This window comes from Meleagris gallopavo, chromosome 3 (assembly GCF_000146605.3).
Source record: "Meleagris gallopavo isolate NT-WF06-2002-E0010 breed Aviagen turkey brand Nicholas breeding stock chromosome 3, Turkey_5.1, whole genome shotgun sequence".
Taxonomy (NCBI): Eukaryota; Metazoa; Chordata; class Aves; order Galliformes; family Phasianidae; genus Meleagris; species Meleagris gallopavo.
This window is the reverse complement of record NC_015013.2, coordinates 59,663,947-59,680,427: the sequence shown is the minus strand read 5'-3', so window position 1 is coordinate 59,680,427 and position 16,481 is coordinate 59,663,947. Positions and strand designations below refer to the sequence as shown.

General features: G+C 38.1%; 1 protein-coding gene across 1 annotated transcript; it reads left to right on the top strand.

Moving 5' to 3' along the window:
* Nucleotides 1–1,051: 1,051 nt before the first annotated feature.
* Nucleotides 1,052–16,018, top strand: LOC104910361 (brefeldin A-inhibited guanine nucleotide-exchange protein 1-like). The gene is made up of 16 exons (XM_019614065.2): nt 1,052–1,152; nt 1,257–1,426; nt 2,048–2,199; nt 2,352–2,524; nt 3,491–3,651; nt 4,263–4,393; nt 5,681–5,810; nt 6,704–6,839; nt 6,927–7,065; nt 9,794–9,863; nt 10,520–10,649; nt 11,493–11,632; nt 11,995–12,163; nt 12,791–12,929; nt 13,765–13,882; nt 14,601–16,018. Exons 2-16 carry the CDS (start codon nt 1,289–1,291, stop codon nt 14,763–14,765), a joined length of 2,091 nt encoding a protein of 696 aa, XP_019469610.1. The 5' UTR covers nt 1,052–1,152; nt 1,257–1,288; the 3' UTR covers nt 14,766–16,018.
* The last annotated feature ends 463 nt before the right edge of the window (nt 16,019–16,481 follow it).

Sequence of the window (16,481 nt, the reverse complement as noted above, 5' to 3'; positions counted from 1 at the left end):
TTTTAACTTGAATTCAGTAGTCTGATAATAGGAAGTCATTAATTTACCATGAGTTTGCCATGGAAGACACTACAAAGCTATTACCATGTAAGGGTGCTTTGGGGTTTTGCACTTTTGTCTTAAAAAGAGCAGATTTTTTTTTTTTTGCAAGAAGGAATAAAGATCAGGCAAAAAGTCTTTTTTACTGATGTAAAATTATTACTGGGCATTTGCGGAATGGAGACTGCTGCACTGTCTGGTGAATTTTGATTTGCTATATGTAGTAACAAATAGCAAATCTTATTTTGCCTTTGTACAGGGAGCATTACTGATAGACAAATATTTCCTCTTAAATGTGGTACCGATTTCTCACTTTTCTCCAGAGTATGTAGGTGCTGTCTGTTATTATCAACCCTGTTATTTCAGTGGTGCCTTCTGTGAATCATATTTATATTAACTGGTTTGATAAGACCTAGTACACATAATCAGAATTCCATTTTACCAATCTAACTGAGGTCTTAATGGATCTATCTGTCTCAACTTATAAGAAATCAGAAAGTATCATTTTCTAAATGGTTGTCAAAATTGACAATCCTGGAACAAAGCAGTGTGCTGAAGGCATACAGGCTTTCTGTGATTGAGTATAGCAACAAGATCGATGTCAGTTCAGTGAGATTTGCCTTGCAGTAAAACAGCATTGAGCTACCTGGAGGGGCTTAATGTCAAACACGTAATAGCTCTTTAGGTTTGCAGTGTTTCTCCACACTTCATAACGAAAAGTGTTTCAAGTATCTATTTGTCATGGCAAGTAGGAATCATGCACTCTGGAGAAGGCTGCTTTATCCATTTGAAGGAGGCCTGCATAGTTTATAAAGCTGCTGGTGTTATTTATCTGTCATTGTCAGGGAGCAGATAGAATCAGAAGCAATGCTCACTGCTCATGTATTGTGTGGAGTAATTTTTAAATATTACAAATAATTGAAACATTTCTGCTTCTATTTTCACAGCTCAGTCTTTTTTCACAGCTTTTAATATTGAATAAATAACATTAGATGGTTATAAAGGCTTGAGTACATGGTTAATAGATACTTTTTTAAGACATTGTAATAACATCTTAAACATTACTTTACAGAATATTTACAGGATCTACGAGATTGGATGGAAATGCTATTGGTAGGTTTTATATTTCATTTTTATTTATTTCCCTGCAAACGACAAAGCATCTTTATGATAAACTTTGGAACAATGCTATATTAATATCTGTGGTCATTTAACAGTGGATTTCGTTCGTTGGCTTTGTGCTGTATCTATGGATGAACTGCTGTCTGCTACTCACCCTCGAATGTTCAGCCTGCAAAAGATAGTAGAGATTTCTTACTACAACATGGGTCGGATTAGGCTACAGTGGTCTAGAATCTGGGAAGTTATTGGAGATCATTTTAATAAGGTATTCTCTGTTAATTGTTATGCTGCTTGATTTATTAATACAAATTTTATTTAGAGATCAGCTGGAAACATTCTCATCTGAATTATATTGATTTTGTGTCGTTCTCCATAAGTAGTTAAAAAAAATCAAAAAATGTAAAGCTTGAAAGATGTGTAAGGCAGAGGTGCATAATAATATATGTATAATAATATAGTATAATAAATGCAAAAGCAGGGGTACACATTAAGTTATTTATCATAATCTGAGTCTTGAACTAGCTTCTTCTAGTTCTGTGTTCTATTTGCTTGGGAGTTCTATGAGGTTTGGGATAGATAAGAGGCTGTTTTCTACTCAAATCTATTTTTAAGTGAAGATTTACACATTTTGAATACAGCTTGTAGAAGTCTTTGTACACAGCTTGTTTATTTTGAGAAAGTTTAAATGCTAGGATGTGTCATGTTGGAATTGGTTAGGAATGAATGAATTACATTAATGATTGTGGTTTACAGAATTGGCCACTGTTTAACTTTGTTAATTTTCCAGTACTGCTCCCTTGTCCATGATCAAATGTAAAGGCACCTTGTGCTGAATCCATAAGAATTCTGATCCCAGCTTACTTTAATTACTACTCTGTGTTGTCAGGTTGGCTGCAATCCCAATGAAGATGTAGCTATTTTTGCGGTAGACTCATTAAGACAGTTATCAATGAAGTTCTTAGAAAAAGGAGAACTTGCAAATTTCCGATTTCAGAAGGACTTCTTAAGGCCGTTTGAACATATAATGAAGAGAAACAGGTAATGACTTACAATTAACTCAGTCTCCTGGGATGATGAGCACCAACTTTTGCCGTTGACGTTTCAGATTGCCTTTGTGAAATCAGTTGCTAAAGAATAATAATATCCTAATTGATTAGTTTAAACAATTAGCGTTTATCATCTTCATTCAGGTCCCCTACCATTCGAGACATGGTTGTTCGGTGCATTGCGCAGATGGTAAATTCCCAAGCTGCCAACATCCGTTCTGGTTGGAAGAATATTTTTTCAGTTTTTCATTTGGCTGCCTCAGATCAGGATGAAAGTATCGTGGAACTTGCGTTCCAGACTACAGGACACATTGTCAGTGAGTATTGATGGTGATCAAAGATCATGAAAGTAGTTGTGAACTCTGGAAGCTGAGGAGCTTTGTTTCTCTGCTAGTTCTACAGCCTGCATAGTAAAGCTCACCGGATGTTTCAGGAAACCATGTTATATGTTACATGTTCTGCAAACAGCCCTCTGGTAAAATGCTTTCTGATGTAATTCAGTCAGGTCATTGTCATCTGTCTTCCCCTTAGGTCTTATGAGGCATTTGACTGCTTACGGTCTTCTGTAATAAAAGCAGTCAAGCCTTAGGTTATTTTTTTTGATCTGTGCTTTTTCATTCTAGTGTAGCAAAATGTATTTTTTCCAGGGGAAGAAAGACACAACAACTAACTGTGCAGTCATTCTGCTGTTACGTTGATTGCTTATCTGTCTCATTGTTTCTGTATTGTGTTTGTGTGCAGCTCTGCTGAGATAGATAGAACTGCTGGGTTTTGTTTTTTTCCATTCTGATTTAGAGCTCAGACTTTAAATACCAAAAGGGCTCTCTTATTCTCTGTCAGCATCTGCAAATTCCTAAAACATTTTCAGCATTTTATTCTGAATGTTCGATTCTTTCAAAATTCCTTCTGTTTAAAAATCAAGACCAGAGGACCATACTGCTGAGGGAAAATGAATCACATTGCTTTAGGTGGCTCACTGAAGCTCAATCACAGACCTAGTGTTAAGCAGTAAGCTTTTTGCTCTCTTCTCGTTTAGTTGTAATCTCCTTTAAACTATGTGCTACCTTTATTTATTTTAGACATTGACTTTCAAAATATAATGCTTTCAAAGTGATTATTTTTGTTGAGCATTGATGTTTCAGTTTTGTTCAGTAATCGAGCCTTTCACAACATCAGTTGATGAACCAGCCTCTTGTGACTTCTCTTACAATTAGTTCATACTAGAATTAGTAGATTTTTGAAGCATTACCTTTTTCTTCTGTTCACACTTTTTTTTTCCCCAGCAATCGTGTTTGAAAAACACTTCCCAGCAACCATAGATTCTTTCCAGGATGCAGTAAAGTGCTTGTCTGAATTTGCCTGCAATGCAGCATTTCCAGATACCAGCATGGAAGCCATCCGCCTCATTCGCCACTGTGCAAAATACGTATCTGATAGACCTCAGGTATAATCTGTATTAATTAAATAGGGTTTTTTAATGAACAGTGTTTTAATAAAGTGAAAGTGTTCATCTTATTGGCTTTGTTTCAAGTTTCAGAGATTAGTGAGAAACATGCTTTATTCAGAAGGAACAGGAATATAAAATGCCATTTGTTTTAAACTTATCTGCAAACTTCTTTTCTCTCTGTCTTGCCTCCCATCTTTCTAGTTCATCTTTCCTGAAACTTCCCTGAAAACTGCTGGAGATGAACATATTTCAGGATCTCCTTTGTACTGAGAAATGTTACTGTATAATGACATGAACAAATTCTTGATCTACGTATATTTTGGTAGATCCTTACTTTCAGTGCTGTCTTGACGTAACAGAACTCAGAGCAAACAGCATGCAAACCTAATGTTTCAATCTATCATTTAGTTTATTTTTGAGTTTTCATAGTATGCTAAGCATTACTTCAAAAAACAGTTCACTTTCTCACTCACCTGAAGTATCAGGCTATAATATTAGTACAGTAGTATTAGCCCAGTATTAGTATGATACAGTTTGTTATTTCTAGTCCAGCTTTCGTTTGTGAAGAATTGCACTGGCTCCGTATAACACTGTGTTTGCTTCTAAAGGCCTTCAAGGAATATACAAGCGATGATATGAATGTAGCTCCTGAAGACAGAGTGTGGGTGAGAGGATGGTTCCCAATTCTGTTTGAGTTATCCTGTATCATCAATAGATGCAAATTAGATGTAAGAACCAGGTAACAAATTATTTGTAATTCAAATTCTAGAAGGCTTACTTTACACTTTAAAAATAGAAACAACTCTCTTAATAAATGTAACTAGCGTAAAATGTCTCATGGATTTAATATGTGGTATCACAGTGGGAAGAGTAGACTTGTTAAGAACACCTTTTAAGTAGATGCTGGAACATAGAAATTCTGTCTTCACATGTGAAGTGTTTTATTCAAGCACATCTGCAGTGTTTGCTTACGATGAGTAACTGTAAAATCTTGAAGACTGGAAATACACATATTATTAACAGTTGATTTATCACTGAACTCATAAATTACTTAAAACAGGCCAATTCAATGTTTACCATAAGATGACATGGAGACAGTTTATGCATAGAACATAGTAGTATGTAAAACTCAAATTTAACTTTGCTAATATACAACAATGAAACATTATTTTGATGTGGAGGGTCAACTGTAAATTATCAGTAGGCCTTTTTTTCTTTTTTACGTGAGATGTTACATTGGATTAATATCCAAATCTGTAGTGTTCTAGTGGCAATACTGATCCTCTTCTTTTCTTTAGTAAGTTTAAATGTAGGATGTTAGATTCTATGAAATATGCTAGTTACACATTCCATTTTATTATTTGTCATAGCTGATCTGGGTAGACCTTGTATCACATTTCTGGTGTTTTTTGATTAAAGGAAATATAAAATGCTCCATGCAATGACTAGATTTTGTGTTAGTGGAACCCAACAGCTAAATTCTGTTGGAATCTTCCTTTGTTTTTGATAGTATTGTGACTCCAGTTCTGCCTGCCCCCTTGTGTCTTGTGTATCATACCTTGACGATTTACAAGCTCTTCTTACACAAAGATGTATTAATTGGTTGAGGATTGCAGAAACAGTTGAAAAAGCAAAGTTGTACTCCGATCTCATGTAATACCACCTCCTTTTCCTTGAATGTTTTTTTTCCCCTTACAAGACACATTCTGTTGGAGTTCTAATGCTAAATACATACTTTTTACCTAGAAATACTTGTTGTTTTGGTTTTGTGGTCTTTTCTATAAGCTATAATCCTATTTGAAATGGCCACTACTGTCTCACTATTGCCTATGACTGTAAAGTATGTTTCAAATTGCTTTTAAAGTTAATTATAGTGTTCTGATGTGACTGATGTGCATACACATTTACCAGGTCAACATAAAATGTTATTCATAATATTTGAGTTTGCTATTGCTGTCCAGACATACCTGCTCTATTGCATGTCTTTTTATAGCTCTTTAACATTGTTGTTCTCTCTTCATTTCAGGGGCTTAACAGTAATGTTTGAGATAATGAAGACATACGGCCATACATATGAAAAACACTGGTGGCAAGATTTATTTCGCATTGTCTTCAGGATATTTGACAACATGAAGCTGCCAGAGCAGCAGACTGAGGTGAGAAAAGAAATGGGAGAATTTACATAGAAAACATGATCAGTAACATAGCTTAGCAAGTCACTCGAGACATCCCTTGAAAATTGCACTGTTGTCTTGTGTTTCTACGTTCCTTACTTTATTTTATTAGCATTCTGTTGGATTTATTGTCACTCTTCCCATATTTTTAAGCCACACATGTAAAAGGGCAGTAGTTTATGCTGCAGACAACAACAGGATAATATAAAATGCAATATGTTTAGGGTTCTTAAGAACCTCAGCATTTACACATGATGTCAGATCTGATTTTATGCCAACAAGCTTGTAATCAGGAGTGAAGTCACAGCTAGGAGAAATTAGGTCTGCTAGCTCAAAACTTTCTGATGACTAGAAAACAAAAAACAGCAGTGCTTTCAGTGCACCCATGCAAGCAGATACTATCCAGATGAGTGAAACAGAAATAGGTAAATTGTGTTTAAATTACTTGTCTTAGCAATGTCAACTGTTTGGGAAGCTTCATCTGACTATAGAAGCACAATTCTTACTTTCTACATTTTTGTTACCTAGAAAATATTTAGAGACACACAAAGCTTAGCTTGGTGTTAAACTGTTGAGCTAGGGTGCGTGCTAAGTTTGCTTTCCATCTCCACGAGGATGAGCACTTGTTAGTCCTGCAGCTTGGTCTCTAGGGACAGCTGTCTGTTTCCACAGTTTGTTTTAAACCTGCTGGTGAGCGAAGCAAAATTTGAGGGCTTTAAGTTTGAGGAGTCTGAGGTAGAAAGGAATGACGTGTCACTCTAAAGCAATCCAAATTGAATAAATATGTGTTTATATGCCTGCAGGAAGATGTATCCTAAAAGCTTCATCTTAAACCAAGTTGCTACTTTTTTTTTTTTTCCTTTTAACCTTCTTAGAAAGCTGAATGGATGACGACTACTTGCAACCATGCACTTTATGCAATATGTGATGTATTCACACAGTATCTGGAAGTACTTAGTGATGTTCTCCTGGATGATATATTTGCACAGCTCTACTGGTGTGTGCAGCAAGGTAGGACTGTACCAAATTATGCTAAACAATGCTGACATCTTGCTATGTTGCAAGCAAATAAACAAACGCCCTATTTTTCTTTTCCAGACAATGAACAACTGGCACGGTCTGGTACAAACTGTTTGGAGAATGTTGTCATCCTAAATGGCGAAAAGTTTACCCTAGAAATCTGGGATAAAACTTGCACTTGCATGCTGGACATCTTCAAAACTACAATTCCTCATGCGTAAGAGGACTGTTAATACTTCACTTTTGTAAAATTGTTTACTGGATGACAGATGCTGGTTTCAAACTGTTACATATCTGATAGCTGTTAGGTGCTGGATTTACTTCTGTTGTGTTATAAATGATAAACTGTTAAAAACGAGAAATACCATATATGGGATATGATGTCTGTGACCTGTGGCTTTATTCAGTATCAAAACACTTGCTCTTTTGAGAAGTACTTTTTGAGAAGTACTTTTTCAGTCTTTCTTTTTAATAGAAGAATATAACCAGTGGGCTGGTCTTGCAATTTGTAATTACATATCTATTTTTTTTCTCCACAGTCTATTTTTCTTCAAAAAATACTAGTTACAATGCTGCAGTTACCTTACAGATCTAAGTCTGTTAGCATCCATGGTTTTTTTATTTTTTGAGCCCTAATCGTCTTAAGAAAATCAATGTATATTCTTTGTAATGTTCTTTACCTTTGTGGTGTTTTTCTGTGTGTTTTCTAAGAGTGAAGCTGTACTATTCTAAGTTAATACGTGCACATCATAAAGCAGAGTAATAAGAAACCACTTCCAGCATTACCCAAGCTTATACTTTCTTTTTTTAGATCTTGCTTCACCACGACTGAGTTGAAACACTATTTATTTTCAAGCCTGATGATGCTGCATTGCTACATTAGTACTTGTTCTATGTCTGTGAGCTAGTTCTTATCGTTTGCTTCTGGGTAACACTTAGTTCTCACCTGAAGAAACCTAAGTTAATCCATATATAACCACCTCACCCACTTGTCTACATGAGTGGGTATGAATTATTATTAAAATAAAGCTGTAACATCAGGGGACCAGCAATTTGTCTGCATTTTGGTAACTGCCAAAATTAAAAATTGAAACCATATCTCTGGGAATAAAAAATCAATTAAATCAGCCCTGACTTACTATGTCCCATAATTCGAAAGCAGAACATTTTCTAGCAGAACATGAGCTTCCCTTTCCACATAAGATCAAAGCATCCGCTTCTGGGTAGTATTACAGTTATATACCAGAGACTGCTTCAGAGCAGCACATGAGATATCCTAATCTTCAGGCACATTCAAAATACTCTTGTTGCCTCTAGCTAGATGATGGAAAAATAGGTATTATTTCCTTCCACAAACTTCCATTTTTTTATTTCCCATCTCTTAAAATCTTTCTAAACCTACTTTAGGAACCCTCATTATGTTATCCCTTCTTTTATTGCTGGAAACTTCCTAATTTCTGCAGGGCTAAGTAAATCACGCTTGGATTTTATTCATAAGTGTTCCCTTGAGCAGATGTAATCAGTCTTCTTTCCTGTGGCTTGCTTTTTTCTGAACACTCACTGGGCTACTTAAAAATACTCTTCTTGTCCTTAATGTGTTCTATTAAAGCTGAAGCCTTAAGAAAGCTGAATTTTTCTTATGGGGAAAAAAAAGTGATCATGATACAGAGATATTTATTCATGCTTTTAATGGAAACTTTGTACGAGTTTCTTTTCTTCTTTCTGAGCTTTCCTGGCAGAAAGTCAGAGTGAATGCCCTCTTGTTCTGGTGAATTGGTTCCTAGAACAACTTGTAATGACCTGGCTGTGTTGACTCATTCTGATGCCCCCATTAGCAGATGGCATTTTAAGCCTAGTCTATTTTATTTTTGGCTGTCAAGACTTAACCTGTGATCCAGAATAATCTGCAGCTGGTGTCCCGGTAGCTTTCAAGAACCAATTCAATTATTTGCTCCACTTTGTTGCCTCACTACATGCTTCTAGATTGTATCTTTTCATTTTCTGTGATTTGTCTTATTTCAGTTGTATGGAGATCAGTGATGTGTCAAGTTAGGATCCTTTACAGTTTTGGGAAGATCTCACTTAAGAAACGCAGACAAAAATGTTCATCAAGGGTTGCTTCATTCAGATTGAGGCCTTACTCCATAAATGTCTCCTAAAATAGTTTGAGATGCTAACAATGACCAATAACTTTAATTTACTTTCTAGCAATACTTGTGGTAGACCAAGCAATGATTTGCCAACTTAAGTTATTTAACCTGAGCTCCTTCAATTCTTGTCAGGCACAAAAAGCCTCCATAAACCACAGATGATAAAACCTTTAAAAGTGTTTAAGGCACAGAGCCTTGAGACAGCAGCATGCTATAGGAAAATAGCAGGAGAGAGATCAGAAGTACTGTCAGTGTCTTGTTGCCTCATAACAGCAATGAACTGAAGTGGACGTTGAATTTTAAGTGGAAATGTCTACTTTTAAGTGTAAATGCAACCATAATGCTGGAACATACCCCAGATAAAGAATGGCAGAGGGTTTTCACAGCATGCTGACTTGGCCTGGGGTAGATACATTCAGTCCATGTTCTGAGGAAAGCTTAAGGCAGTATGAGAGAATGGGGCTGGCTGATGACACTAAAGTACTGATTTTCTGCCTAGAATAGAATCTAGTTGACCAATCAGGCAATTGGCAGAAATGCAGAAGTTTTTTTTTTTAAAAAAAGTGAAATTTTTCAATACGTATGGAAGAATAAAATGTGTATATTTTACTCCTTAAAAGTGAAATTTAAGTTTATTAATTTACAAAGTTGTCTATATCCACTTCTTAGGTTTTGCTTCCTTAACTTTGAAAACAAACCAACCACCTTATTAGAGTGGTTTGCCTGCTAGAGTATCAGTTTTGAGTGTTATTTTATGCTTACTAATTTATTTGTTACTGGTTTTGCCTTTTCAAGGCTGCTGACTTGGAAGCCGGTCAGTGGGGGTTTTGGCCCTGTATCACCCTCTGATGCAAAAGAAAAACTGGTAAGCTGCTAAATCAATACTTTAAGAGCTTGCAAGAGTTCGGTACAAATGTGTTAGGTCCAGAGGAGGGCTGCAAAGATGATCAGAGGACTGGAGCACCTCCCCTACGAAGACAGGCTGAGGGAGCTGGGCTTGTTCAGCCTGGAGAAAAGAAGGCTGTGGGGTGACCTCATTGCAGCCTTTCAGGACCTAAAGGGAGTCTACAAACAGGAGGGGAATCAACTCTTTGGAAGGGTTGATAACTGCAGGACAAGGAGAAATGTTTTTAAGTTGAAGGAGCGAAGATTTAGATTGGATATTAGAGGAAAGCTCTTTACTATGAGAGTGGTGAGGTGCTGGAACACCTCAGGCTGCCTAGAGAGGTTGTGGATGCTCCATCCCTGAAGGTGTTCAAGGCCAGGCTGGATGGGGCCCTGGGCAGCCTGCTCTAGTACCAGACCTGGAGGTTGGTGGCCCTGCCTGTGGCAGAAGGTTTGGAACTTGATGATTGTTGGGGTCCTTTCCAATGCAAGCCATTCTGTGATTGTAACCTTCGGCTGACATACAAAAAGAAATATCCAAAATACTACTCCTTGACTTGCTGTATAAGAAACACATTGCTGTTGATGATCAGCTCACAGAAGTTCTCTGTAAATATTTTTGGGGTTTCTTTATAGGATACAATCTCCCAGAAGTCCGTAGATATTCATGATACTGTTCAACCGAGATCTTCAGATGGACGTCCGCATCAACCCAGTGCAGTGCCCACAGGAAGTGAAGAAGTGAGCAAAGCCAGATCAACAGCAAGTGCGTGTTTCTGAGTGGTTTGGTATCTTGTATCAGTTGGGTAGTACTTAGCAGGTAACGTCTTTAGTTGTAGCTCCAACTGTAATTTAAGAAAAATCACGTGGAAAAAAATTGCACGGATTACATCTTTGTCTCCAAGCCGTATGACAGAATTCCTTTGGAATATTGTGGGGTCTGCATTTTTGAGCAGTGCATTAAAAAGTGAGAGATAAGCTGCTGGCTTTTGTGTAGGCTTTTTACTTAGTGCAAAGTATTAAGAATTGTGCTCTCCTTACAGTCCTGTATCAGTGAGTAATTTTTCTTCATAAGAAGAAAGTTGTTTCTGTGTAGAGTGCAATAGAAGCAGTAGGTGAAAACAAGTATATGTAGACAGATCTGAAGAGAGTATATCAAACCTTTAAGATATTTATGTGAAGTTTTGCATTGTTGCCTAAAAATGCTCTTGCCCAGTGGTATTACTGCCCCAAGTACAAGGCAAGCATCTGTGATACCAGTGTTATCTTTTGCTTCCTCTGCCTGCAGGCAGTCTCCTAGCTGCTGCTGCTTGCCATTGCACTGGTGCTAAAAACAGGGTCGCTAATTTGGGGGATTTTATGTAATGCTGACTGTTTGCCCAGTGCATGACAGGTGACTCAGGAAAAGGTAGGAAATAATTTTTTAAAGCCTTCCTTGTTAACACCGTCATCAGCCCCGTTTTTAGAACAGTAATTTAGATGGGCAGATTCCAGAGTTGGTTTATGTTCTTGAAGTTGAGCTGTTGTAGGAATAAACTGAAGAACAGCTTTAAAGAAGTAAGATAATACTCTAGTGTTTTAAGCTAAGAAACAATTTCTTTTTTCAAAGAATTTCCAGAACAGAAGTTGTTTGCTGCTCTTCTGATCAAGTGCGTTGTACAACTGGAACTCATTCAGACTATTGACAACATTGTGTTCTTCCCTGCAACCAGCAAAAAGGAGGATGCAGAGAATCTAGCAGCAGCACAAGTAAGTAAAATTTACAGGTGTATTCCCTTTAACAGCTTTTTCTCAAATGGACCAAGTTTCATAAACTCCTGTAACATCGAATTTATAGCTTTTAGAAGTGCCAGAGAAATTGCAGCAGACTGTTGAGATCTTTTACAGCTTGTGTAAAATTGGGTTTGCTGTGCTTCTGTGGCACACTGTGGAGATTAGAAAGTTCAGTGTTCAGAGATCTCTCCAACCTGGGACGCAGGTGCAATTTTTCATACAGTTTTAAGTTTAAGTAGAAGCACAGGTGAAAACAGGGTAGGATTGCAATGTCACAGGAGCTTAATGAAGGTAGTTGTCAATTCTGAGCTGAAATCTTCTTTTTTTTCCCCAAATAGAGAGATGCAGTAGATTTTGATGTCCACGTGGATACACAAGATCAAGGGATGTATCGTTTTCTGACATCACAGCAGCTTTTCAAACTCCTCGATTGTCTGCTAGAATCTCACAGGTTTGCAAAGGCATTTAATTCCAACAATGAACAAAGAACTGCTCTCTGGAAAGCAGGTGAGTCAGTCAGTCTCTGTGGAGAGAGATTCTTCATGAAAGAAGAATCTTTCTTTCTGCTTTGCTTTGATTTGATGGGGAAAAAAAGGTCTAAAAATACTGTGATTGTAATTGTATAACCTTAGACACCCCTAAGTGAAGGAGGCCCCATCTATCCGGATGCAAATGCCTTTTGAATTTCCAAAGATGTAATGGGCTGCCTTTGGGTGTACACAACTGCCAAGTTAAACACTGCCTGTAGGTTTGAGTCCTATGTTTGGAAACTGCAGGTACAAAACAGTGTTAGGAGGGTTGTGGGGCCAACAGGTCTGTTCTTGAAATATGTGGTGTTTTCCAAAACAGGTTGAAAATGGAATCTCTGTACTGGAGCAGTTCAATTCTATTCCTTGCACTAAAATTAGCAATGTTTATCTATAAATACATAATATACATTATAAAATAAATACTTAGACGTATATATTTGTATAAACATGTATAATTCCTGTTCATATGTATTGCATGTTATATGTTAACAAATATAACACATGTTGTATGCTAACTGTCTGCATGCAGGACACGCTCAGGAGAGGTACGAAAAACTTAAGTGAAACAAACAAAACCCTAAATGGGTTCTTTGAATTTCTTTAGGTTTTAAAGGCAAGTCCAAGCCCAATCTTCTGAAGCAGGAGACAAGCAGTCTGGCCTGTGGGTTACGCATTCTGTTCCGCATGTACATGGATGAAAGCCGAACCAGTGCGTGGGAAGAAGTGCAGCAAAGGCTGCTAAAGTAAGGGCCGTATAGCAGAACCTGTTAATGTTATCTCTGTTAAAGAATGTGCTGGCTGGGCTTTGCTTGTCTGTAGTAAACTTACTTGAGTGAAAACCACCGTGTGGTGGTGGTCCCAGCTAGCAGCAAGTGGGTAGGTGAGGGATTTTTACCAAAAAAAAAAAATCTATATATCAAACTCTTCTTCCCCCCCCCCCCCCCAGTAATTTCAGCTGTTTTAGGGAACTGATGCTGTTTGTTGTTATCTGTAGAAATGAGCACAGACTTTCAGGATCCTGTGGGCACATAGAAGCTTGTGGCATGTTGTTTTTTCATTGTTGAATATTAATTATAATCCACTCAGATTTACCTGAACGTTCTTACTTTGCAAAGTCCTTCAAGCCAGAATTGGAATAACAGAGGGCTTCAAACCATGGTGGAGAAAGAATGGAATTATTTTAAGATTTAATAGACCAAGTCTATTTTAAGTCCTTTTAAGGACTTGGAGCAAAGATGAAAAACTATGTTCTTGCATCAGCACAAAATTCAGTCTGTCGTATCATTTTGTCTTGCATTCTAACACCCCTCAGAGCATTTGGTACCATTTATGTAGATGTGCAAACACTGCTAATACAATTCATAATCCTGTTCAGTACTGAGGTCCTAGGGCTTGGGTTTTCATTTGAGCAAAGCCACTGCATTTTGTTAATCATGAGACTTACAGTAGTTTTCCCAGAGCAATGTGGTTCTGTGCCAGTTTTTCTATGCTGGGATAGCTAGTGACAAAACCAAAGCTCACCTTGCAGTAGAACTCAAAATACTATGTGAGTTACTGGTTTGTGTCTTTTCTCTTCAGTGTCTGCAGTGAGGCTCTGAGTTACTTCCTTACTCTCACATCAGAAAGCCATCGGGAGGCCTGGACTAATCTACTGCTCTTATTTTTGACTAAAGTTCTGAAGATAAGTGATGAAAGGGTAGGTAATGGGAACTCCTTGAAATGCTGCATTAAATATCATTCCAAACCAGCAGCTCTTTGCACACGTACTTTGCTTCAGGAGTTCTGCTGCTCTGTAGGGTTGTGTGTTGTAGAAATTTGTGTTGCAGCTGCACTCGATGGTTATCAATGACTGCATTGCAGAATGGGGGTACAGTGACTGCTGAGCTGTCTGAGAATGTTTTAAAGATGCTAAAATCGTTAAGAAGTGTGTTTTAAGTCACTTTTATGCCTCTCCTGCTGAGGAGAAGGGTTAGTGGTACTGCTTTCAAAGTACTTGGAAATAACTCCTGGTTTTGCTTCCCATGTTGCACGTGAATCACCTTGATCTTTTCCAAAGCAGTTCTGAATTAAATAAATCTGTAATTAGATCTCCCTCCGTTTCTAGCAGAACTGGGCTGAATTATTAAGTGAAGGAGGCCAACCACAACCACAGACATAATGGATAAGGGCAAAATTCTTCCCGTTGAAGAGTAAGAGAGATCTGTGTGCAGCCAGTAAGCATGTCAGAAGGCTTGACAGCTGCCTTAGCCTTATCTCAGCACTGCAAGCTTTTGTTACAGTGATGCTTCGGCTTGTCGCTTCATGGATTTCTCACCTTGACTTAGGAGAGCATTTAGAATTCTTCACTCGCAGGCTTTCTGAGGGGTGCTGATGCATTATGGAATAACCTGCCTGTTTGTTTGTTTTCTCCTCAGTTCAAGGCTCACGCTTCTTTCTACTATCCTCTCTTGTGTGAAATTATGCAGTTTGACCTTATCCCTGAACTCCGAGCTGTTCTGCGAAGGTTTTTCCTGCGCATCGGTGTGGTTTTTCAGATATCCCAACCACCAGAGCACGAGTCTGCAATAAGCAAGCAGTAGCACGTAGTGACTGAGGGTTGCTCCCTTAAAACCATGAACTCCTCAGCTAAATAAAAGGACCAGGGAGCTGAGCCGTTCTGTCTGGGCATCTGTAGCAATGGTTTCTTTGTACGGCAGCGTGTGTCTAAGGATGAATGGTACAGATGCTTACACCTGTAATTAAGGCTTGCAACACTCCAGTCCCTTTATTTCCTGATGGATTGTCTGTGGGTTTCTCTGCCCTGGCCGGTGCTGAGCACGGAGCCAGTTTTTAGCACAGTCCTCTCGTCAGCGTGGGCTGCGCCATCCTTTCCTGTCCTAGACAGCAGTATAGCAACACGTGTTTGTGGCGGGTGTGAAAGGAAAACGTACCCAAAGAACTCTGTATGTAAAGGTTTGAGCTTCTGCGAGAAGTACAACTCAGGAGAGCTGTATTTTGAAGGATCAAATGTTTATAGTGAAAAGAAAAAGGAGATTATTGTTCATGGTAAAAGTTATTTAGCAACTATGTCTGATATTCTAAGATTTTTTGCACACTCAGGCTGACTGAGACATCGGTAATCATCCTTCTGTGAAAATGTACAGAGATGCAGGTCTGTAATATAAACTCTTTAACACTATACAGTTCTTCCTGAATTGTTTTATTTCTGTATTTTTGATTTGTTGAAAACCCATAACACTGAATTGTTTACCAAATGCACTAGAAGTTTGGGTTTATTTCTGGGGGGTTGTGGTTTATTTCTCTGGTTTCGTTGTAGCCCAGCAGTTAGTGTTGCTGACTTTGGTCAAGAGCAGAGGTAGAAGTACCACGACTGACAAAACTACCTGTAATATACTTGTTTTAGGGCTTCTCAGTATAACGAGCCATCAAAACGATGATCCTTCAAGGACTGGAACTTGAATCACTGCAAACAAGTCTAGGTTATGTCTGCTGTCACATGTTTTTTTGTTTGATGTAGATTTCACTCTGATGTACAGAATTTAATGTTGAATATATTCGAGTAACAAATCGGGCATGGTTTGGGGATGGTTAAATTTATTGGAAATGTATTCATACTGTGAATTGTGCTCTGATGGTTAAAAGACAAGATTGTCAAGCATTCTGTATTACAATGGATGTAGAAATTTTTTTCAGATGGACAAAATGTATATGGTACAGATATGTAAAGTTTTCTATGTAAAAAAAATTCTGTACAACTTTCTGTACAATATTTGGTTCTCATCTGGCATACTCTAATCGGGTTATAGGTCAATAAAGTTTTTGAACTCTTTCATCAGTGCAATCAAAACCAGCCTAAGCCACAGCACTTGTTTTATACCTTCCTTTGCCACGGATCCACTACTTGGAACTGAGGGAGAGGAACAGAGCAGGCAGCAGCAGGGTGCTAGAAGGCAGAGCTGGAAGCAGCTCAGTGCAGTAGCTGGGGAAAAGCCACTGAAGGGAATTAAAGGGCCTCACTTCTGTGTAGTTTGCATTCATAAAACATTATAAGTTTTGGGGTGTAGCAAAAAGAGTGCTGCCTACTGAGCTGTTAGCCTGGTTTCTGTCTGCATGGCTGTGTGCTATCCGGTATTCAGTGCAACCAAGTCAGTAGTCCATGAGTGCAACAGGTACTGTGGGTTGTTCACTGCTGACTTGTAAACCTTACTGCTTTATTTCTCTGTGGTGTACTCCTTAGTCTAGTAGTCATTTTTCACTGTGTGATCTTTTCATGCCCTTCTTCACTTTATTGCTTG